Consider the following 25,668-nt stretch of genomic DNA (forward strand, 5'->3'; position numbering starts at 1 on the left):
ACCCAGTAAAGTTTCAAAAGGTGCTGTTATTTCAGTGTTCATTGTTTTTAAAGCAGCTCCCCGATTTTTCAATAAAACCACACTAAGCAAACCTGACTGGAACCACAAACAACCTGTAGAGAGCAGCAAAGACTGAATATTTGATGTGTTTGATGGTACAGAGACATTCACATGCTGTATGTGTCAGTTGTGCAAACATGCTAATGAAAAATTGAAGGGGAAAGTAAACCTGTTTATACAGACTGTGTGTGTGTGTGTGTGTGTGTGTGTGTGTGTGTGTGTGTGTGTGTGTGTGTGTGTGTGGGCAGCATGTACAATTTAATGGATGAATATACTGTATTTCTTAGCTATTTCCTATTTGCTGAAGACTTTTCTCTTTACTGACAAGCTGATTTCACACCTGTCTGTTGACGCTTGCATTGCTTGCATACAAGATAAGTCATGAAGGCTCCAAGCACACACACACACACACATGTACACGCGCTTGCGCACACACACACACTAACTACACAGATACACCACTCCTCCAGGCTAAGTGTAGGTGTGGGGCTCTTATAGATGAAATTATCATTTCTCACCTTGACAGAGTCACAACACCCTTATACACACACACACACACACACACACACACACACACACACACACACACACATTCACAGATGCCTAAAGTAGTGGTTGTATGTGATAAGGCAATTTAAGAGCTTTGCATGATTAAGAAGCACGTAGTATGTAGCTCATAACTGCCATATATTCCATTAAATGCACAACAACTAGAGTCTGTAAAGGCTGAATTAAAACACCTCTGAAACTCCTCTGCCAGCTACTTTATACTGTACATACTGTTCACCATCACAGTGCACATATTCCTAATGTTTTATGAGACTTTGAAATCACAAAAGCGTCAAACTGCCTTTGGAAGCATCTGTTCTTTAATTAAAATCCACCTGTGCTGTATTGTTTGTCAAACAGAGACGATATGATAGTGCTATAATTGGATTAATTGTATGAATTAATTAAAATCTCGCCTCCTGTTACACTATCAGACACAAGCATAAGCATATTAGAACTCACATTATACACATTTAGTCAGTGTATTGAGGCAGCGTGAGGTTTTCATGCTGCAGCAGGAGGAAGGACACAATAACAGCAAAATGAGACACAGAAAGTGAATTTCAGTGTATCTGTCTATTTGTGTTTTCCCAGTGACCAATTGGCAACCTTTCCAGGATGTAACCCCTTTACATTTTACTTTGATTAATGGTGAAACACATCCTTAGCTAAAGAACCACAATTTGTATTGCCAAGAATTTGCAAAATACTGCAGCACTACACACACACACACACACACACACACACACACACACACACACATACACACACCATTCACTGGGATCCTTGTATTAATACTTGTGGATGAAATTGTTGTACCAGCATCTTAGGTTTGGTTGACAAACTGTCCTTCCTCTGCTTGACTTTATCTTGAGAAATGAGCCATTTTCACCAGCCTGTATCATCTTCATAAGGCAGCGGCAATCGATGTAGCAGTCATGCCACTGGCCATTAACGGTGTGATGGATTGTGTTGGGGTAAGGAAGGTGCATAAGTTAAAGGGATGAGGGGATCATTACTTCTTTTTCCCTTGTTTGAATCATAGTGGCTCGTTTCTAATCTACACCACCACAAAAATGATCGATTTGACTCAGAATTTGTTCTTGTGAGCAACAGAGCTTGAATTACATATTACCACACTAACACAACACTGTCTACAAAACAGTATACTATGTAAACTATCCCATCAAACTCAGCACAAACCAAGTTTTGAACTCTAACATTCTTTCTACTTATAGCAGCTGTACAGCATGAGGTGTAAAAAAAAATATTTCTCACCCTTATAGAGCTTTGATGTTGTTCACAGCTTCTATATTGGTACAAATAGGGAGCTGTTGTCGAAAGCCTTTAATATCAGAAGCACACCAATATGTGTTTTAAGCCTATATGATTACAATATAGAAGGCTGACAACTAAAAATAATTAGTTTTTTTAAGCCTCTCAAAGTTTTCAATGATTTGTTTGTTTTTGGGATGAGGCATAAATATATTAATATAGAAATGTATAAAGTGGGATTTATTTTCTAGTGCATTTCAAGTTAGTGTTTAATTTTCCATTCAAAGCACAACATTGTAAACTTTTCTGAAGTAAAACATCAACTGAGCCCTGGTCACCCTCTCAAATAAAAGCACCTCCCAACTTTACTTTTTTGTAATTCAAATGCAGGTCACTGCATGGTAGCACAGCAGACCCCTGTATGTGAGAAAAAAAAGAACACCAGAGGAAATACCCTTTTTTTTATCCTTCTTTTGGTCTCTTCTGAGGAAATCGAAAGGAACCTCTGGGGGAACAGAGAGTGTGGGTGAAAGAACGGCTGGTGCAGCAGCCTTTATCGCTGTTGCGGCCTTACGGACCCAAGTTGTAAAGCATGCAGATGAAGCAGCAAATGACTATCAAATATTCATCAGGCCAGGGGAGGCAGTGCAGCTTGTAAAAGAAGATGAAACAGAGGGGGCAGGAGCAGTCACTTCGTACAGTCTCTCGTCTCTTTCCCTCTGATGCTTCCTCTCTGCTGCTTTCTCTTTTCCTCCGCCTATTTCACCCTCTCACACGTACACACACACACCTTTTTTTGATGGAGCCTGGAGGCTGCAGACATGCAATGGGAGGTCCAAATACGAGGTGGATAAGTTGTGTGTGTGTGTGTGTGTGTGTGTGTGTGTGTGTGTGTGTGTGTGAATGTATGTGAGAGTTATACAGGTCTAGTTGCAGATGCTGTAGGGCCAGACAGGTTACCTTCTTCATTACTGGCTGCAGTGAACAGCGGGCAGCATGGGGAGATCTCTGCAGTCGTCACCTTCCACTGCCATGGCAACGGCCTGCGACTCACCCCGGGCGAGCTGAATTCTGCAACGCCCATTTACAGTCTGGGGCTGACTTCTGACAAGCCCTGGAGAGTGTCAGAGTAGACCAAGACAGACGTGGTCACGCAGAACAACACAAACCTTGCTTACATGTTTTTCATGTTTTGTTTTTTAAAAGAGTAAGAGAGGCACCTGAAAGTCCATCTCTCTGAATCTGTCTTGTCTACATGTACACAAATCTAATTCCCAGTTTTCATTTAGTCGGTTTAACTGTGTCTTTGCATGCAACATTTACACTATATGCACTATATGGCCAGAAGTATGTGGACACCCCTGTCTACATAGTTTTATGTGTGGGGGCTTGTTTTTAATGTTTGGGCCAGGCTTCACAGGGCTATTTAAAGTCATCCTCTACTTTACTTACTGTTACTTGAGTTGGATGCTTCACTGTGCAGAATGAAGCATGTGCAGGATTTGACACTGGAAGCCTGTTTTCAGATCCAGCTACCGAAGGGGGGAAGTTTGCTTGATTTCGAGACATGTGCATACGAACAGGATCCTTTGACATCACAAATGGTCAATCATAGTCCAGCAGCTTATACATGTGTGATGTGAACATGAGAAACTTTGCATAGTGAAACTTCTGAAAGCAGAAATATCAGACCATGGTTTTGAAATGAGATACTTACCAACAGACATCAGTGTTTCCTATGTCCATTTGGGTCTAATAGTATTATTTACTACATGTGTGTCTTTTGTTGTTCTCTTCTCCATACGCATTCTTCTTTTCTAATTTGTTCTACTCTCTGTACATAGGCAGTAACTTTGAGTACTTTTGGTATAGAGATGGTTTTCATTGTTGGACTTGGCTTCTTAGTTACAATTAAGGAAATGTTTGATACTACATTATACAATTATAATTTAAAGTAAAGAAAATGGCACTTCTAACAGTTTTGGAATGGTTTTTCCCTCTTTTCAACATGACCATATCCCTGTATGCAAAGTGAAGTCATAAAAAAACTGATTTCCACTTCTGGTGTGAAGAAACCCCATCAAACACCTTAGCCATCGCACCGCTTATCAGTGCCCACTCCACCAGGCTGTTATAGCAGCATATTAAAGGTGCAATTCCCAAATTTTTCACATCAAGTTCACTCATCATGGTCAGTGATGCTTAACCTGTGAAACACAATTGTATTATGTTTTCTGTGTATTTCAAGTAACCATAGAAAGCTACCGTGGCCCAGGAGGAAGAGCTGGTTGTCCATAAATTGCAGGGCTGGTGGTTTGCTCTAAGGCTCCTTTTTTCACATGTCAGAGTGTCCTTGACTATGAAGTGATGGCAGGCACAATATATCTCAGTTTAAATATATCTCATCCTCTGCAGCTTTAATTTTGACAACTGTGACAACAGTTTGACAACAAGATGCTCCTCAGGCTTAAAAAATGAAGACATAAATATAAAAATACTCTTTTAACCACAGTTATCCGGGGAAGTTTCATTGAGAGGAAGCTTCTCTTTTGCTGGAATGTCCTGACCACTTTCACACAGTTACCACATTCAAACCTGGAAGCTGTCCAGTAGCACTACAATCTGATCTGCTGGTTACTGGGCAGCTCCACTGGAGCAGTTTAGGGCAATGGGCCTTGCTCAAAGGCACCTCAATGGTGGTAATGAGGGAAGATCAAGAGCTGCTTTTCACTTATCCCACCCAGATTCATCCCTCCAGTCTGAGGATTCTGAGCCGACTATCTTGTCACATGCACTCTGTATGAATGATACTGTGTTTATGACATGGTTTTTTCGCAAAAAAGACCTCATTACAAATTCTTAAAATTATTTCTATTCCTTTCCCTCATTGAAATACCTGAAATCTGCAATGTTTAAAAAGTGTAATTGCCTGGCACAATATGTTTCATATATTTGACTGAAAAAGTCAATTCTCAGTGTTTGTGTAAGGAAGGTTTTGGGTTTCTAGATCACACTTTCATAAGTTGCATTCTGTTACCAAGACAAATGAAGTTCAGATGTCTACTTTGTCAGCCTCAATACCAATAGTGATATGTGGGCTTCGGGTATAGACTGATACCGAGTATCGTTCCAATATCTAATTAATAAGCTGCATGTCTCACTGTGTGGAAGAGACCAACATCATTCTTTTATGTATAAGGCAACATCAGGCTTGACTTGAACATGTCTTTCCTAACTTTGTAAAACAAAATTTACTGAATTGTTGTTTATTAAAAAAAGATACTCACTCAAAAGATCGGCTCATTGTCACCAATTCCTGATTCAGCTATTTGAGTCAGTATTGGACTCACATCTCATATCAGTATCTGTCTTGGTGCATTTCTACTTCAAACTACTTGTGAGGTCATAAATCATTCTGTAAGTACAAGACTTTGATTCCAGATTTAAGGTGGACACAGATGAATGTGAAACAGCCTTCTAGTGTCAAACTCTCCACATAAATCATTCTGCACAGTGAAGTTCAAACATCTAACTGAAGGAACAAAAAGATATTTCTGAGTGGATATTTTGGAGGGAGATGACAAACAATAGCATGTGGGTAACGTGTCAATACATTTTATCCACAAGTATACACCGAAACGTATGTAGTGTCACATACACACACACACACAGACGCTGCTATTGTCTCTTGTTGGTCTTTTGCTATTCTGTTCTAATTTTAGATTCAATCTCATTGCCAGGATGCTCCTTCATCCTCATCACTGACAGCTCTTCATCACCACCACCAACACCACCTGCCTCGCTTATCTTCCTACAGGCGCTACTTTCAGCACCGGACAGCTCCTGTCGTTCCCATGCTCCGCCCACCTTTGCCAGACAGGCAGCACGAAACATCCACACACAGTAGTGGGCGACACTTCAGGTGGCCTATTAGGATTTTATTGGGAGGGACGGAACTTCAAGAACAATTTGCCCCGTTCTTCGTCATCCTACTCTTCTCACATGGATTTCTCCAAGGAGGAGTAACAAGAGAGCTGAGTGTTCGGTAATAACGTCGGTTCATATGACTGGATAGCGGATTGATAAGGAATCACTGTTGGTTTTTTTATTGTGTGTGTGAGAGAGAGAGTTAGGGGGCTTTGGGGTTGTGTCTGCGTGGCTGTTTGATATTGTAAAAACGGAGGAAGAGAGGGAAAGTCTGTCTTCTCCCTGGCGCGTACAAAAAGATGCTCGGATGCCTTCATCGTTTTCAGTGTGATCTTCAGTATGAAATTCAGGACATCCTCTGGTGAGTGCACCTCAAAGTGTCTCTAATCCTGTAAAGCAGCAGAAGAAAGAGAGCGGCTTTGGTTATGCTCGCCACACTTTGCCAAGTGCCCACGGTTTCTTCTCTGCGCCTGTGAAAAGGAATGATGGCTCTGCTGGTCGTCCCGCTGCTCCTGCAAACGGGGCTCGTTTTGGGATCAAACTACGGATACGTTGAGTGGTCGGATAATGACAAAGACGAGAAGAATCCTCAGGTCTTCAGCACCCAAAACATCAACAAGGAGCTACACCATCACCCGACCTATTACTCCGTACCATCCACCGAGCGCACGGTGGTAGCGCACAAAATTGAGGAGGACCTGCCGAGGGTGGTCACGGCTTTCCTGCACACCGGCGACTCTTCGGCGTTGAGGCAGGTCAACTGCTCCCGGAGGTACGAGCTGAGCAGTCTGCGGGGCGGCCTGCACGTCGCATCCCATTATTCCCTCCACAGCATCCTGGACACTGTAGCGCACGCCACAAACTTCCTGAATATGATCATGCAGGCCAACAGGTCTAGGGAGCAAACCCTACGGAGGGACATCCACTGGTACCACGCGCTGGTTCAGAGCATCCTCGAGGGGGACCCCAAAATCCACAGGGCTGTGGTGACCTTCCACATGGACGCGCCGACGCCGGGCCCCCACGTCTTTCTCCAGGCGACGAGAACCGAGAAGGAGGAGGTGGTGCTGAGGGACCTGTCCAGCTCTGCGCACCGTCACCTGAACAGCAGGACCCCGGAGTCCGAGTGGTTTAATGAGTTCAGGGACGGGAGGAGACCACACGTGCACAGAAGAGTCCCGGACGCACTGGGCACCAAGACTGAAAGTTACATTCTGGACAAAAACCAGATCAAGTGGTCGGCGCCCTACCTGGAGTGTGAACATGGGGCGTTTGTGCCCTATTGGCTGCTCACCTTGTCTGCTGGCTTCTATGGACTGAAGAGCAACTCTGCCCCTGAGTTCAGGTGAGAGGAGTGATGTGTGAAAGAGAGGCACAGAGAGGAAAAATAAGACATAGAAGCAAAATATGCTGTTTGAGAGATCAGTGTTTGCTTTTTGAGAGCTTTTGTGGTGCTCACAACATAAATAGGTTTTATACTGTTGCACATAAGCCTGATTTATGATATGTACCTACTAAAAGTATGATATTCCATTGTTAGGAATACAAATTACAAAAAACTTTCCTACGAGAGGCAAAGTCAATCAACCAATGAATTGCAGACATTAAAACCACTTTAGAGTCATTACCAGTCAGCCACACTTAAGGAGCCCACATTTGATTGACAATAATGTACAATGAAGCTTAATGTAAATATGGATCTTGCTTAACTCGAGCCTTGATGCAAGAAACAGATGGTGTAAAAGCTTCACAGAGACAGGTAAACCTTTTTCATTTAATATGCTTGCCTGTCAAAGCACAGCTGTGCATCTTTTCTGCAGCCTATAAAATCTAATGAGCACTGTAGGCAATACAAAGTGTGAAGGGATCTATACATGCTGGCTTTGTGTGTGTGTGTGTGTGTGTGTGTATGTGTGTGTGTGTGTGTGTGTGTGTGTGTGCGTGTGTATAGTAGTTAGGTGCATAAAAAAAACCCAAGTATATCATATTTCAAGGCTTCAGTTCAAGGGTGTCAAAAAGATCAATTAAATCATGAATAAACAATGAAAGATGAACAACTGCAATATGAAGCCACTCCAAATTTCAGGTGCACTTAATCCTTACATCGGTTGAGCTGTATTACACAACAAGACGTCAATTACGATATCAGATAGCTTATAAATCCTCAAGAAAACCTGAAAAACAGAGAGTTGGTTTTTGATATTGGTTACTTTGTCCTTGTGTGCTATATAGAGTTATTATTAACTTTTGGAGCCAAAATTCAATCACAGCATCAACAACACATACACAACCTCTTACACCTCCAGCAAAATGTTAGCTGTCTCAACTGCAATGGTGTGAATGGGGATGACATTTGATTTGGAGCAACAAATGAACATTTCTCAGTGGTTTATAGGCAGCACTGTGTCATGCTTGCGAATTGGGTCTCAAATTGGCAAGCGTCTCACTCTTGACGATGTGTCCCTGAGCAAAGTGCTGCATCACTACCTGCTCCAGGGACAGTCACTCATGGTGCTCATGACGTGACCAGAAACTGATGTGGACATTTTTGGGAAGTGTACAGATTCTGCTGCATGGCATCCGGGTATGACAAGATGACTGCAGAGTTACCACAGCTTGCATAGTGCTCTCCCACACACAATTAATTTTAATTTTAAAAAAGTGTAAAAGTGTGTCTCTTATGCAGTATAGTGACAGTTTGTTTCTGGAATGTTCTAATCATCTCCAAAAAATGACTTATCTAATATCTGGCATGTTATATAAATGCTGCAGGTATTCTACAGTATATAAAACTATCCATATACCATGATGATGTTTTAGTTGAGAGAAATGGCAGCTCTGTTTGTGTCAGTCACCTCATAGGTGTCTGATAATGAAAATGAATCAGTTCACAACTCATCTGTCAACTATTCAAGCTCAGGCAACAAGTGACAGTGATTTGTGAAATTTAGACAAAGAAAAGGATATGTTGACTCATTCCCATTCATTCCCAACCATTTCTCAATTCCATTTGTCAATTTGCATTTATCCAGAGGACACACTGTGTTTGGAGCATGAGAAATATTGTTATTGGCTGATGTTTTGATGGTGGAAATAGTGGATATTGCCAGAAAAGTGCCTTTCAAATACTTTTTGTATTTTTTGTCTGAGCCAGCTTTTCTGATGTACATTGAAATGTCGTTCCACTCTATCTATTCCCAGAGCTTTCAGCCATATCGCATGCATTTCATTAGTGGCTGAGTTGGCTCAGTTGTAATGGAGATGCTCAACTGTTGAGATTTCATCCATAACCCCTGCAGGACTTTTAGTGCATGCTGCAAGTTAACCTTGAAACGAGTAGTTTGTCAAAATTATACATCACACTCCAAATACTAGTTTTTGCTTTGAGTTTTCATGCTTACTTTTAACCTTCCTGTTGTCTTCTTGTTGATCCTGCAACTTTTGTCCTCCGGGGCCAATTTTGAGTGGTTTGAGTATTTATAAAGCATAAGGTATAAATTATCACCCAATTCTGTGTTACACCTTTTTAGCCAACTTCATTCCAAATTATTACCACAGGTGTTACACTTATTTTTGGAAATTACGGTCAATAGGCCTCATTGAAATGAAATCATACCTCATTTTAGCCTTCAAAAGGTAGAAATTATGACTTATTTTAACAAAATTTAAGATCAGAGGAAAATATGTTGATGGATTATCAAAGACTGGTACATGTCAAAGTTTAGTCACTATATAGTTTTTAAACCATTTCAAATATTTGAATGACAGTACATAATCACCTGTTGTCCTCTTGCATGAAAGTTGACCGGGTTTGACTGTTTATAGAGCATAAAGTGCACATCACCCAATTCAATGAAAGTAGTGATGATTATACTCACAAAGAATGGCCCATCCATGTGAAAAGAAATACATAGTTATGATATTAAGTCATTTTTAAAATGGGACAAATTTGACCTGAGGGCAACAGGTGGGTTAAAACCTGAAGTTATAAAAATGCTACAGCTGAGCTAACTCCACAATTGAAATCAGATTGTTTTGTTAAACTACTATTTTCAAGTTTGAAATGTGTCAGCAGCAACAGTGATAATGTCAGCAGAGGGAGCAAACGGAGAAGTGAGGTAAGGAGGAAACAGATCAGAAGGTGTCATGTAGGAAGATGCACTGTTTAATTGAGTATAAAGATTGACTGTCAACACACAACCAGGTGCATGCTGTTTTCCTCCTCAACCCACTTTTTTGTAATGTGAGTCGCAGTCTCCAACTTTTCTGCTGTTTCTTCCACTCATCTCATACCTGTGATGACATTTCTAAAAATAACAAGTTGGTTGGTTTGGGACAGAAAAGCATAAGCTAGTGTAGATGATGGAGTCAGTTCCACCATCATTTCCTCCTTCTTCCTCAAAGCAACTTCTTTCTCATCTTCCTCCCTGCCCCTCCTACTGTCCTTCCAGGCCAACTTTAAAATTCAGTCAAAGAGAGGCCATTAGTTTCTGTAAACCTAATTAAAATGTAAATTATGGTTGCAAATTTGAAGTGGAGTCGTGAGGTTGGGAAGAAGGGAGGAGGAGCACCTTGAAGCACAGCAGGGCACTGTTTAGTTTACATTCAGTGCTCCTCTTAAAGGTCATTATGATTATTTATGCTTATCAGGTTTGCAGCTACTTTTAAAGTCGTATATATATGTGTGTAACAATTTGGATGTGTAAATCATCACCACAGTAATGCTGAGACACCACATTAACACATACTGTACATGACACCATCACTAGAGAATAAGGCACCACTGGTTTTATACGAACAAAAAACAGCTAGAAAATATTGTCTAGAGCAGATGAAGCTAATAATGTCTGGAGTTTAGTTGGTGGTGCTCCAAGTGAGAAAAAGTGAAGGACTTATGACTAATGACAAATTTGCAAGATCCTGTTTAGTAGAGCCACAGAAAGAAAACAAAATCAGCTGGAAACTGTTACATGGATGGAAGTCCATTCATGCCAAGAAAATGAGAAAAAGATTAAAAGTTATGCATGATGAAAAAATAACTGAATTATGAGATACTAAGTCAACTCAATAATTTTGACTAACAATCAGTCTTATTCTTTTTAACAATGTATAACTTTTCATGTACTTTTTTCCTTTCTTAGCAGAAATTGACTTTCATGGATGCTTGAAAGAGGAGGCACAATAAGTCACGACAATATCCACTGCTAGGAAGCAAAGGAGGCTTTATGGGAAATGTAACCCTAATTATCAGAACAACATTATTGTTCTTCTTTTGAATCATAGTTCAATCAGATCGTAATTATTCACTGAAGTTTAATTCTGTATCAAGTACCATTCAAAGCCACAGTAAAGAAGTAAATTGCTTTTTTTATATTTTATGTGACAAATGTAAAACACAATTATGTTTTAACCATGATCTTAAAAAATAATAATTAACACCATCAAACTATCAAGTGTCTGATCTGGCTGTAGTTTTGCTTTAAAATGCTCAAAATGTTTGCCTAGTGTTACCTTCAAGTGTCCACAGATGGTTCTTAGGTCCAACATCTATAACATTTCTCAGCTATTTATAATGCTTCTAGTTTCTACCAAGCTCTGACCTGTAAACACTGACAGTAGCACACACATGCAGGCAGTCCACACACTCACATTATTTCACTCACAGGTATCAACACATTCGCTTTTCTATCTTTCTGTCTGGTCCTGTTCTTGAGGAGAGGTTGCGGCCAAAGCCTCTCTCCATGGTTGTTTGTTCCACTTCCTAGCAGGCAGATGGAGGTAACTGATGTCAGGCTCATCCATAAAACCACAAAGGAGAGTGGGTGAGCGTGGACAAGAGAGAGAGAGTGCATGTGAATTTCTGGCTTGGTGGAAGGAATTAATCAAAGTAAACGTAGGGCTCTATGTGTGTGTGCCTTGTTGTCTTTTAGAGAAATAATTTCAGTTAAAAACCAGCATTGTGAGGACAGTTCTTCGTTGTGAGGACTTAGTTTTAAGGCTAAGATTAGAATTGGGTTTAGTTTCAGTTTAGGGTAAGGGTTGGGTTTAAGCATTTAGTTGAGATGGCTAAGGTTAGGTAAGGGACTGGGACTGGGAAATTGATATAAAGACAAATATGTTTGTGTGTAAGTGAGATAGAGTCTTCTAATGTCCAGACCACAGCAGGATCACTGAAATAAACTATAAACTTGCCTCCTCTAGCTGAAGTCCCAGGCAGTCCTCTCATTCGGTATTGCAGTCACACCCCTGAACAGTATTTAACCTTATTCCCTTCACAGTGTGAATCTCTGATGGCTCACTGCTGCAGAGGCCAGCAGTCTCCATGTATTGAAGTCCAAACTGCACCAACTTCCTGCAGAGATGTTTGGTTTCACATACAGAGAAGGATTTTCTCACCTTTAGTTGGAAAACACCTCATGTCTGTGATACACACTGCAGAAAACACACTACATCTGTAATAAAACTTTATACTGATATAAACGGAAGCATAAAAATAGGAAAAGCTAATACCTGAACTACACATACATTTAAAAAACTTAATTCCTAAATTAATAGCTATAAGGATATGTCTGGAGATATTGTAAACTTCCTTAATGCCAGCAAATCTTAAAAATATCAGAGCCAACAATAAATTGATCCCATTAAGGAGTAGCTATGTTTAGCCAAAGTGAGGCTGGACAACACATCAAATGAATTTGATTAATTCAAAGTTTTGTTTTTGCACTATGTGTTAAATGTCTAAATCATCCAAATCAAGTTATTAAAATGTATACAGAATGTTAAGCCAAAAAGTAATGTACAATGACAGCTAGCTACATCAGCTGTCTCAAATTCGCCATCTTAATTTAGCATATTAGCATGCTAACATTAGCTAATTAGCGCTAAACAAAGTACAACTGACAGTGATGAGAATGACATTTTGCAAGTATGAGACTGATAAAAAAAAAATGTGACCTAATTATTGATAGGCATGAACCAACTTTATGACAATCCATTTCATAGTTGTTGAGATTTCTAAAAATATCAATCTCATGTTGCACTATAGGAAAAGTCAGAGGATTGACCAACATTGCCACCCAAAAGGCTAAAACTACAATTTTAAGATAAAAAAGATACTTTTTAAAGTGACTTACAAATTCTTGGTGTTGATCTTAGGAATTGTTGTCAATACATTGTTTAAATAATGTAAGACTGATAGAAAAACTGGATAGACTAATATCTAGTCTAGACCTATGTAGAGTGTAACTGGTGAGGCAAATGATGAGGCTGACCACTCAAGGCCAGTAGAGAGCCGGTTAGCTGGTGTACATGACACGTCCATCTCCCCAATAATGTCCATAACCACCAACACAGTGAGGACTTTATCTTTTGTAAAAAAAAAAGATAGTAAAACTGTTTAGTGTTTAAGAATGAAGAGGATAAAATAAAAATAAACTTGTTTTTAACAGGAGGAGGCTTTTGCCTTATTAAAAAAGCGAAAAAGCCTGAGGCACGTTGATATTGCGTGTCCTTTTTTGACCAAAACAATATAATCTTTATACTAAGTGAAATTTCTGTAATGTCTGGCAAGAAGTAGGATAACCTTGTTTTGAAAGTATTTATTAAAATCCAGCCTGACTTCTGCTTTTTGTTCTCTTTATCTTCCTCCCTCCTTCCTTATTTTTGTCGCTCACCTTCTTCACTGATGATTTATTTTCCATTTCATTCATTCCTCTTTATCATCATTGCCGTGCTTCTCCCACCCTTGACCTTACTTCCCCGGAGCATGACGTTTCCTGTGCTTTTTAATTCTATTCTCTGCCTTTGCTTTTTTTCACTCTTTCCTTCATACTGATTTGGTTAACCCACCATTCAACATTTTCACCTTTTCCCTCTCTTTTCTTTTTTCTACTTTGCCCCACTTGCACAAACCTGCTATACCTCATCTGCCTTCGTTCTGCCTCTTCCTCACCTCTTTCCTCCCTTTCTCTCTGGCAGGGGGGTCGTCCGTGTGGATGTCAATCTGCAGGATGTTGACATCGACCAGTGTTCCAACAGTGGATGGTTTGCTGGGACTCACCGCTGTAACCTCACCAGTATGGAGGTGAGTATGCTCCTCTGCACCTGTGTAGTTGTCATCATCAGTCATCACAGTCATCAAATCATCAGAAATAACCTGAAGAAAACTCATGTTGGCATGTATTGAACTGTTTGGTTCAGTCATTTGTTCAGTCATTTGTTCATTCATACCGGCTTTAGTCTATTCACTCCTTCCTTAAAAATGAAATCAAAGACTGCAATAATGGCAAAAAAGTGCAGGCAAAAACAAAAGAGCCTCTCCCCGCCCCCACCAAAGATCCAACAGTAAGGTTGGGTGGAGGCATCTGACAAGAGCCTTTCTTATAGGACAGACTGTTGACTGTTGTCCCTTGTTTCCACTGACAAGCAACCAAGTGTCCTTGACCTGCTCACTCTTTAAAGGTGTACTAAGCAGAGATTGAATGACGAGAGCGAGTGGAGCTGGAGAGACCAAAGCCTTCAATCATATAAATCTTTTTCACAGCGGTTACATTCTTAAGCACAAACAAACACCCCTGCCTTGTCAGATTTTGTGTGAATGCAGAGCTTCATCCTGTCCACTGTGGTCTCTCTGCTCTGCGTGTGTGTAGCTCAGCCCTGCGCACAATCAAGCAGACGCACAGACCTGCTCCTCTTAGTACATCATGACACAGAGACAGAGAGCAGAGCAGAGGAGAGAGACAGAGACAGCGATGTAAGCCAGTCCCGACCTCACACCCTGAGCACGGGAATTACATACGAAAAAAAGACAAATGAGTCATTTCTTTGCCCATCATTTACTTCAGTCTAAGCAGCTTTTCCATAATGCTACTTGTCATTTAATAATGCCACTCAACTTAAGGAATATGTCCTATTTGAAGTGAATATCTTTCAGTGATATTAAATAATACAGAAACATATGGTTTGATAATTGGGGTTTACATTATTAGATAATGCTAAGAAAGGAAAAAGTAGTTGTATTGATTTAGTAACAATGAACACACTTAAATATGCTTAATATTAAATATACTACAGTATGCTGTGTCATCGAAGGTTTTGACTTTGTAGATCGAATATAGAAGATTTGGTCGCCTCATGTCTTATTTTAAAAATGCAGCACATGGAGGTATTATACAGCCAACTCCAACAGATACAGTATAGACCCACGGCCTGAAACTCAATAACTACTATCTCTGCTTTTTAAGAATTTTTCCTTCTGCATCCTTTCTGTTATAGTAGTTTAGACAGATCCCCATCAGAACAGAAATGTCAAAATCTTACTGAGCTTTAAATTTTAACGAAAGCACACAGATCATACAAAAAGATTTTGATTCTGAAAGGATGACAAGATGATGCAAGATAAAGCAAGATAAAGAGGAAGGTGAAGCAGTCCCATGAATTTGGATCAAGGATGTCAACGTTAAATTGAATATAAATCCAGTTGGAAGAATTAAAGCGTACTCTGTATCCCATCAGATTGTTTTAGTATTCAAACAAGACTTCAGGTTCAAATTCAGAAAAACAGCAGGTTAAACAATGCCACACACCTCTGTTAAGTTACATTATGGGACAAGACAATCTGTTGCATCCTCTTTAACAGTTCACACAGCTGTGCCACCATTTCCACTAATAAAAAGGCAAAGGTAACAGTGTGTTGCGGATGTTGGTTTCTCTCTACACTCCATAAGGTTAGTGGTTCATACACATTAGAGACAGTCACTACACATGCACTCATTTCTCTATGTAATTAACTGTAGTTTTTGGAAAATATCTGAAATTTGCCCGACTCAAACCTCCAAGATTAAACTGTTACCCTGATAAACATGGACAGCGATAGGTGTCCACCAAAGGGATATTTGGTGCCTCTGAAGTGAAATGGGTGGCATGCTGCTGACAAAACCTTATGATAAGGAAGGACTGCCAATCAGTACATGGTGGTTCAAATGATATTAGATGCAAATGACATTTTAAAGGGTATGATTACCTGACAGCAGGGTTGCTGCACACTTTTTGACATCAAATGTAATGCTTTTTAAGACCTTTTAAGACCTTGACATATTCAATTCAATAGCCTTTCCACAGCAAAACGAATGCACATTAGGGCTGAGCTTCATGTTTGAAATAACAGTATTAACAGAGATGTTTTTCTGGAAATGTTTGTATCCCCATATAACAATCATATTTAAAATCTTCTAAAGTAATCAAATTAATGGAAAATGCAATGAACATGTCCCACTGTTGTGCTTTATATTAGATACAACTCTGTGTTACAAAAAAACAAACATTATCATTTGAAATTTTAAATACAATTTTGCTTGGAGTTGGTAAATTTGACAACATTGTGTAAAGTAGTGAGGCTCTTCTGGTCATTATCACACTCACAGAGTTAGCTGTAGTTAATGCTTCTCATTAAGACACATACACATCGAAGTAAATCTACCTTTCATCCAGTTTAACAGTCTCCTGCTAAGTGGTCACTAAATGAACTCATGTTGCATGCTGGCCGTTGCAGCTCCACACTACAAACTTTATTATCTGGATTCTAACAACTATCAGAAATAACAGACTATTCTCTGAAAACCCCAAGATCAGCATCATCTGTACTTTTTTGTGTACTTTAATCCTGTTACTTTTGTAAGAACACGTGGCCTGTGGAAAACTGATCGGAACATCACAAGAAAGACAAACAGCCGGACTGAGTTGCAACATAAGATCAAACCATTTTTTAAATGTGGACCCTGTGGGGAGGTTTTTCTGATGCAACTACAAATCCTTTTTTTTAAGTATTTGTTCCCATATCATATATACAATTCATCCTAAGGGTGGCACATGACAAAATCTTACGGCAATCCATTGAATAGTTGTTGAGACATTAGATAAATGTGGACTCCTGGTGATGCGAAAGGAAAAGTCAGGAGAACATTAGCATTCATATCCTAAGACAATTTATTTCTGTTCATTGATTTGTGATGACCCATTGAATATATGTTGAGATATTTCACTAGATAAGTGAAAGATTTGACCTGCTGGTGGTGCTAGAGGAAGGATCCGCTGATCACAAAAGTCACTAGGATTCATCCATTAAAAAATGAATTTAATATTGCAGCCTGGACCAAAGCGGTGGACCCACAGACCACAAAAGCCTGCCTGAAGAGTCACACAAAGAAAATTGTCATCATTGAATTGTAAATTGTTTGAGATGACAAAACCAGACAGGATTGTAGTGTCTGTACCCATCAGTGATTGTTCTGCAGGGTGCTTATCTGTGATGATGAGGAGCAGTGATGGTGATACGTGTGTGTCTAAGCATCTTCTTTGTCCTTTTTTTTTAACCTGTGACCACTGTGATGGAACTGGTAGCAACCATACATCATGTTTTGTCACTTTCCGGGGAGACAGAGCAAGGAAATAATGGTGTATTTGTGTGTGTGTGCTGTTTGAATGTGTCAGTGTGTGGGCTCGTCTGTGCATTTGCTCCTTCGCTCGTGTCAGTGCCAATGCGTTAGTTTTATTAGATGAATTGCGGGAAGCCTTTCTGACTCCAGCGGGGGGTGAGAGTAGCTGCTCAGGCTTGCATGGCATGTCGCTGGCCATATGATATATAATAAATGTAGTGTAATGGATTGCAGCAAGATGTGGTGAATAATTGACCATGCTCTTTGTCTGTGTTCCTCCCCCCTCTTCACATTCTGTCATGGGGGAAACAGTACAGAGGAGTTACAGGAGGTCTCTGTGTTTCGCCTTGATCTATTGTGCTGCTTCCTCTGTATTCTTCCATTTTTATAAGCAATTCTCTGCTGTCTGGTGAAATCTGACTGATAGTGATGTAGTTCATCTGTTCAGATCTGTTTTGGCTGTGTGTGTACAGCTGGTGTTTCTATCATCATCACAGTGGAAGCCAGAGACAGACTTTTAGTCAGCAAGGCCGTTCCAGCCTGTCCGTTTCAGACCATGTTGATGGCTCTGAATTATCCCAAGTGTACTGTGTGTGTGTGTGTGTGTGCCAGTGTATACATTTGTGTTCACATGAGCTACATTTGTGCAAACTTTCGTTTTCAAACTTTGTATGCTGTAGTTGAAATTGAATTAGAAACATGAAACATTACCAGAGAGCATTTTCAGAGGATCATTACAGAGCTCTGCACTCGTTACTCTCCTCCTCGGATGATTTCCCTTCACACACCATATTTGGCCAAGCGGCAGTTAATGATTCAGTGCCATCTTGAATCAGCAGTGTTGTTTCAAATGTAGGAATGTGGGAAGTTGAAATAAAGAAAAACAGCACTGAAATAAAAGTTTATCTATTCATCACAAATGTTTTTTCAGTGGGGACATGTATTGATCAACTCTATGGATTTATAACAGTGCCATAAATTTTGTCTCTCAGAAGATAATTTCATTTAGAGATGTAATCAAAACAGGCACAGACTTTTTCTTGCAGGATCAATGTAGACATATTACACCAGCCGTCCGTGTTTAGAGTCCATTTAACAGACTCCTTAAATGCAAAGTGAAAAAGAAAAACTGAAAGTTCAGCAAGGCTGTGACCTTCGACCTACAGTACAAGAATTTGAATTTGACAGTCTACTAACGGTGCTCCAGCTTCTGTAATATCTCCAGACTGTCAATTATATTAACATTAAGAGAGGTTAGAATCAAATCACAGTTATACAAGGCTAAGGGGCTAAATATGAGTCAGAGAGTCATAATCTTAATAAGGGATGTGAATCTATTCCAAATATGATTAAAAAGTGTGTAAGGCTGCTAAAATACTACTTAGTATGTGTACAGTAAATAAAGAAATTCTTCTTTAAAATAACACAGTTGCTCTTGAACCCCCAGTGCATTTCTTTACATACCTTTATTTACTTTGGTTTATTGGGTATAAATGGAAAATTCCACCAGGATCTTGTCATCACACTGTGCAAGTTGTTTGCTCTCTAGTTAGCAATATTTTATGGATTATTCTAATGTTTTCCCTCTAGATAGCAATATTTGTGGATTATTCCAAATATAACAGATAATCATTGAATATCCCCAGTTAGTTTGCCTTCAACTTACAACCACAGTGCTGTATAAAGTTTTGTTTTCAGCACTTAGAAATGTTGGAATGTTTAATATTGTGTCTCTTCTTTCTTGTGCTTTTGTCATTTTGTGCTACTTTCCAAATGCTTCACTGTTTTCATTTCATTTTCCGCAGTTTGCCTGATCAATTGATTTTTGCTGTTGCTTAGCCAATCCATTACATACATTTTGTTTTGTTCTTTTGGGACTTTACCTCAGTTTTACTGTCTGAAACAGTGCAGTGAACATCTTTCCAGAAAAAATAAAAAAGTGCCTCAATGCACCACATACACAATAAAACATTATGGTAGAGCTTTATTAAAGAAGAAAATAAAGAGTTTTTAGTTTATCATCACAGACCACGTAGAAAGAAATTGATTTTTGTCCCAATGTCCCCATTAAAAAGACTTTATTTCTAAATCTTGCTAAATACATTTTTGGGGAAATGGGCTGTGGAAAGTCGATGTGAGGCTCATTGCTTTCCCCATTGAGTACAAACAAACCCTGAGGCTCTGTCTCACAGAGAAAGATAATAACGAGAAAGTCTCTAGTAATGTGACGGTGCATCATGCGTTCTCCAGAGTGTGTAGAGTTACCACAACAGTTCCCTTCTCATTATTACTGTGATATAATAGCTCAGTCAGTTTGTAGATGAACAATTTTATGTTAGCAGTCTGCAGTCCTCTTCTGTTTACTCAGTGTAATGGGCAATAGTTTGTTTTCAGAAACATGTTCTCTCTTCATTAGAGAAGCAGCTCAGAGAAACCTTTGTGATGCCTGGTTATTTATTTCTCGAAATGTGTGTCTCATTAAGATTAAGCATTTACATTTGACACAGTTTGAATGGCAATGAAATAGTTGCTATATTCAAGTTGTTTATTGGAAAGTGATCACATTTTTTGGCACTTAAAACTGTGTGAATTGATTTTTTTGCCACTTGGGGGCAGCACAACAAGCTAAAGACATAGCACTGACATTATCGCCTTACAGCAAACATGTTAGCAAATAATTGATTGTAGCAACATTTTAGAGTTGTTTGTTCCTCACATAACAAATGCACACTAAGTCCAATATCTATTGCTCTTTTAGCTCTTGTTTCAGTCTCCATAACTCCTACATATCTATCTCTTTTGCTTGCTAATAGTTGCACTATGCTCACCGGCTAGCATCAGTTATTCACTGTGTGTGTCCATTATTTGGTGCAGGTAGCATACAGTTAGCTTATTTGAGCTTTCTTCCTTCTAGGTTGAGAGAGTTTGCTAACTGAAAAAACAAAATAGCTGAGTGGGGATAATTGATATGTCAGCATGTTAGTTGTACTTTATTCCAACTGAGAGTTATTGGGAATTTCTGACAGGATATCTTCCAGTTGGTGCATAGAAGTGTTACAAAACCTGGGGCAAAATGGTTGCAAAGCAGCTTCACTGGCAGTTACAGTGAAATAATATCTAATATTAACATGAATTTGTTAGATATACACTCTGTATTTGGTTTTATGTGTCTCCATAAATACATGAAATAACAAAAGTAGCTAGTTTAGGCAAGCTAATGTGACTACAAGGCTAGCAATAGCTCAACAACTTAGAGGGAGGTTTTCCATTCTGCTGGTGAATACATAAATGTAGCATAATAAAAAGCTAAAATGATTAATGCTGAGAACACTTGCAGAGTTGGGTGATAATTACCTGTGGTGCAATTTTACGTTCTTCAGTTAATTTTGGTGAATTTTAGCCAGAGAAGGAAAAAAAAAATGACACAAAACTTCAAGTTGAGTTGTGGTTTAAATTTGCATTATATAGTTCAGTTCAATTCAATTCAGTTTTATATATATAGCGCTAACTTCCAACAGAAGTTATCTCAGGGCACTTTTCACATAGGGCAGGTCTAGACTGTACTCTAATTTAAAACATGTAGTTGAGCTTACTCTGCTAAGCTTCTTGAGCTTGGTCTTCTTCTTGGTGCTGTTTTTTCTGGTCTGCCCAGATACAGCAAGGCAGTGGAGGAAGGTAGGATGTGTCACCATGAACCAAATACAAGACTTCATGCATTATAGATAGTCAGTCGTAGGGGAAGCATCTTACATAAGGAGCCACTGCTTATATAATTGGACAAGGACTTGAGAATGATTAGTGTGGGTGATTTGTGGCTCGATGCATCTGAGTAGGTTTATGTGTTCTGTTTTGTGTGTGTGTGTGTGTGTGTGTGTGTGTGTGTGTGTGTGTGTGTGTGTGCTTTTAAAATTTTAGTATGTTGCTGTGTGTGCGCAGTATGTTTGCATATGCCTGTCTGCATGTGTGTTTTTTCTCCCTCTGCCCATCCTATAAAACGTGCCGCTGGAGATAAAGAGCTTCAAAGGCAGAGCTCTGCTAATGAGTGTAAACTGCTGTGACAGCCAAGGAGGGTTACCCCCTCTGTCTCTCCTCTCACTTTCTCTTCGTAATCAGCCACACTTCCTCTCCTTCTATTACCACACTCTCTGTTTCAATGACTAGTCACACTCCCTCAAAAATCTCTCTATCCTCTTTATCTGGCTATAACTCTCCTCTCATCTCTCCAGTTTCCATTTTGCCTTTTGTATCCTCCTTACTCCTATCTCTTTGTCTCCATTTTCTTCAAGTCAACTAACCATTTTCTTAAAGCCAACTAACGCAGAAAGACAAGCCAAAAATGATTCCTCCATCAACATGTCATTCCCTGTTTCATTAAACAATAATTTGAACTGGCCAAGTCATAATTGAGAAATACTCCTGTACTTCCTCTACTGCTTTACATGCTGCAGAGACATCCTCCTTGGCATAAATTGGTGACCTCGGCTGTTATCATTGCAGCATCTTCCCATGTAAAAATATTATCAGCACATCTAATTTGCAAGTTACCTGTCTGCAAACTTGGAAAACACTATTCCAGCAAAGAAAAAGCATCTCTGTTAGAATGAGTAATACAATTATTTCTGTCTGCAGCTCAACTGCTGGTTATAGTAATGTGTGAGTCTTTCTCATCTGAAAAATTAATCACCTGGACACATGTAATGCATGCAAGAAACATAACTGGCTCTGCAGTCCTGTGCTCTATGGGGTGAAAAAAGGGGCATCAATACAAATATATGTACTTTACTTTGCCTTCCCCAATCCTTATCTGTCTTTGCACATTGCAGAGAAAATAGAGGACTTAAGCATCAGAAGTCAGTCAGGATAAATATGGTATGTAAGGGAAGGGATTCCCAGCTCAATGCAGCAGTGAATAGACCATGCAGTAAAGATATTTAGGTATTGGATAGGGGATTCTTCTAAGGTATGTCATTCTTTATTTGTCAGGAAAGCAGACACTCACAAGACTCGATTTTACCTGCCTTATCTCTAGCAGGTAAAAAAAAAACAGTTGACTTGAGGAGCAGAGGAGATAGAAAATAACCTGTTTTGCTCTGTCTTTTCCTATCTCACTCTCCACTTTCAGTTTTGTTCTGCCAGAGGCTTTCCGTCTCTCCTCAGGGAGTTTGAAGCTCTACAGCTAAAGCTGGGCTGAAGTGTTTCAAGACTTAGTGCATCTGTACACCAGTTGGCAATTCATGTGTGTGTGTGTGTGTGTGTGTATGTGTGTGTGTGTTTTTCATCATCAAAGAGACCATTAGTGTTTCTATTCAAAGCTGCATTTTTAAAGAAGAGTTCAATCCAAGGTAAGTAAACCCTCAATGTAATGAAGCGAGTGCACCGCTGTGAAAATGTAAGAAGCTCTGTAGCTGTAGATTCAACTCTATTCATAAACGCTTCCTCTGCAGGGAGCTGTAGAGAACATACAGTACACACAGGGAACATGGTGTGAATTCACATCAGTGTACAATAACATACTGTATCGTCAAAGCCTGTTACCATCTTGAATGATCCTAAATACATCCATGACTGTTTTCAATTCTAACCTTTTCCAATGCAAAACATGTGTTTCACTGCAAATGGTGTATGTTATAATTCAGGTACTTCTGTAATGACACACATTTTGGATACAGTTGTAGTGAGAGGTGTTAGAAGTTTTAGTCACATAATTACCTTAAAATTATCAATAATAGAAAACAAGTCCATCAAATGAAAGGATGAAATACATCCTCGGACCAAGCACTCCAGAATGACACATACAAGCATAATTTATTGGCAGGACATCATCATTTGTCAGTGCCTTCCAAAACCGTTACAAATCACTGTTAAAAAATAAATACATTTTCAGATGTGATAACGCTGTGATTAAGGTTTGACAGTCTCATACAGACCCTGATGATGTCATCATCTCATCTTGGATTTGGGCACTTTCAATTTTTAATATTAAGCCTGTGTTACAAACTGGTGCTTCAGAGTTTCAAAGGAATTTCTGTTTACCAGGCAGAGAGGATCTAATGAATAGGGTGCTATCATGTTGCATTATGGGAAGTGTAAGATCTTATAAGCTTAACCAAAATGTGGGGAATCTCAGTTTCTGCTGCTTCAATTTTTGACGATTCTTTTTAAAATCGGCACGTCTTATATAGCTGCTTTCTGGAATATACCATACATTTATGATACAGAAGAATAGCTGTTAATAGTACACGTAAAAAAAACATAAATAATGTTTAGCCTGTACAAACTCTGCAATATATTCTGGTGAGTCCAGCATGCTTCTTTGATATTTAATTAGGCTGATGACGCATGCATGAAGTATGAAAGGAGCAAGAACAAGGAAAAGTATGCATATAGAATGGAGGAGAGGGCCAGACAGAAAGGCAGAGAGGGATAAGGAGTGACAGCAGAGAGGGACAGTCAGGGAGGATTCATCCTCCACAGAGAAACACCATTCACTCTCTAATCTGTTGCCTGCAGCTCAGCGGCTGCCACAGCAAAATGTAAGAGCCTGTCAAGTCTGCAGCAGCAGTTGGATCTTAATTGACTGAGGCCTCCCAGTTGAGTCCGGGTAGAGAGCTGGGGACCACCCACCCAGATGTCTTTGTGGGAAAACTGAGGGTTCATCTCATAAGTCTTAAAATGCCAAGTGAGACGTGCATTACACTCTTGATGAATTTCCTAAGGGTGAGCAGCAACACAGTGGTAACATTTTGCACATTTTGCCCCTTTAACTAACATGAATATAAATCATGGAAAAGCCTTTCTGAATTTACAATCCCTTCACCAGGGAAAGGGCTCACATACACCAACAGCAACACTCACACCCCTCTTGGCGACTTTATCTCTAGTCACAGCAGTGTAACCACGACAAGCCACCAATCAATAACCAGCTATATATCTCAGTTTTTGCCTCTTAAATTGATGGCCAAATACCAGACAGGCTTAAGTCCAAGGTCTCCTCTCCTCAGACAGCCAATGTTTCAGTGGTTAGTAGTCTTGTGAAACAGCAGCAGGCAGATTCCTTACCCAAGGGACCGAGTGATTGTAATGCTTTTAGGGTTTAATGCTTTCAGTGTATTTATAGATCTCTGAGGGACACTGAGTGTTCCCTCTCTCTTTTTCTCTCCCTCTTTTTCACTCTTGCCAACTCCCATCTTGGTGTCATGTTCACAGCTTTTTATCAAATTGCACGGTGAGAAAACTGAGACAGGTATACAACAGGCTGCAGTCCAAACATGACAGTCTTAACAGGGGCTTCTAGGAGAAAGTTACACATAATTAATTTCAGGTGTCAGGATACTTGAATCTGTGTAAGCATTGTAATTTGTTGCATTGCAGGTATGTTTTACACTTGACATGATAACATTAAATATAAGTATTTATATAGTTGAAATCTCAACATCAATTCCCCAACTTTTTAAGGGGAAATGGATTCTAATGGACTCACTTTAGAGCAGCTGTTGGGCCTGATTTGTAGTAATTATTTTTCTTGAGATCCAAAACTGAGATATTTCTGTACATAATTCTTGGAGTGGACTTTAATTGCAGAATAATTTAAACAATAATAGCAAAATTTAGATTTTAGTTAGTCCCTTGGAATGAAAGCGTAACAGCTTTGTTCTCTAGACTCACCACTTTGCATCAGTTAGATAGAGAGAATTGACAGCAGCTTCATAAGACCAGAATGCAGCACAGCCTCATAATATTTTATGAGTGAGTATGAGTGTTAAGTTTCTCAGGCGAAATGGCTGACTAGCCGATGTTGTATACTCAAAGATGTAGCACAGCTTGCCTTTTTGTGGTGGTGCCAAGCCAGCATAAAAAAGCAAACAAAATTTCAATGCTGTTGAAATGCAGCTTTCACCTAAAGCTCGGTTCCAGATATTCATGATTTGTTTAGCGATCCAACATAGGTTTGGTCTGCTTTGTCCTCATTTCCAGGGCATCAAATGCCAGTGCTATGTCGTCATGCCCCTTGGTGTCCGATACCGACACACATGGCAGTGTGTAGCGTCTGAATGAGATACAGCAGGCTTTCAACTACTCCAATGTAAACCCATTCACATCATTATTTGAACGATGACGTGTATAGAAGGTGACATTTTCCTTCTTAGGAGGATATTGGGTTGGATGGATATCTAGATAATGGCGGAATCCAAATGTCTGGATTTGCAGACTGAGCCCTCACACACTTAAGTCGTTTGTACAGTTTTCAAAGACATCCAAAAAGTCTGCAAGGGCGCTGGGCTGCGAAGGGTATTTCCATAGAAATAAATTGAAATTGTTGACCTTGTAGCTCATTTCCAAGTGTCTTTCTGAATGGCTCCTATCGGTTTTCCTATGTGCAGTTCTGCAGTTCTGCTTCACATTCAACAAATCTGCTGAGAATTTT

At 39.6% G+C, this 25,668-nt stretch overlaps 1 protein-coding gene across 1 annotated transcript in view; it reads left to right on the plus strand.

Moving 5' to 3' along the window:
- The first annotated feature begins 6,260 nt into the window (after window positions 1-6,260).
- The window catches only part of LOC128369353 (probable G-protein coupled receptor 158), a 59,688-nt gene continuing 40,280 nt past the window's right edge, over window positions 6,261-25,668 (plus strand). Inside the window, exons 1-2 of the mRNA XM_053330379.1 lie at window positions 6,261-7,156; window positions 13,789-13,894. Of these exons, the coding sequence (XP_053186354.1) occupies window positions 6,294-7,156; window positions 13,789-13,894 (969 nt within the window). The 5' untranslated portion in view covers window positions 6,261-6,293. The remainder of the gene's footprint in view (window positions 7,157-13,788; window positions 13,895-25,668) is intronic.

This window comes from Scomber japonicus, chromosome 12 (genome assembly GCF_027409825.1).
Source record: "Scomber japonicus isolate fScoJap1 chromosome 12, fScoJap1.pri, whole genome shotgun sequence".
NCBI lineage: Eukaryota > Metazoa > Chordata > Actinopteri > Scombriformes > Scombridae > Scomber > Scomber japonicus.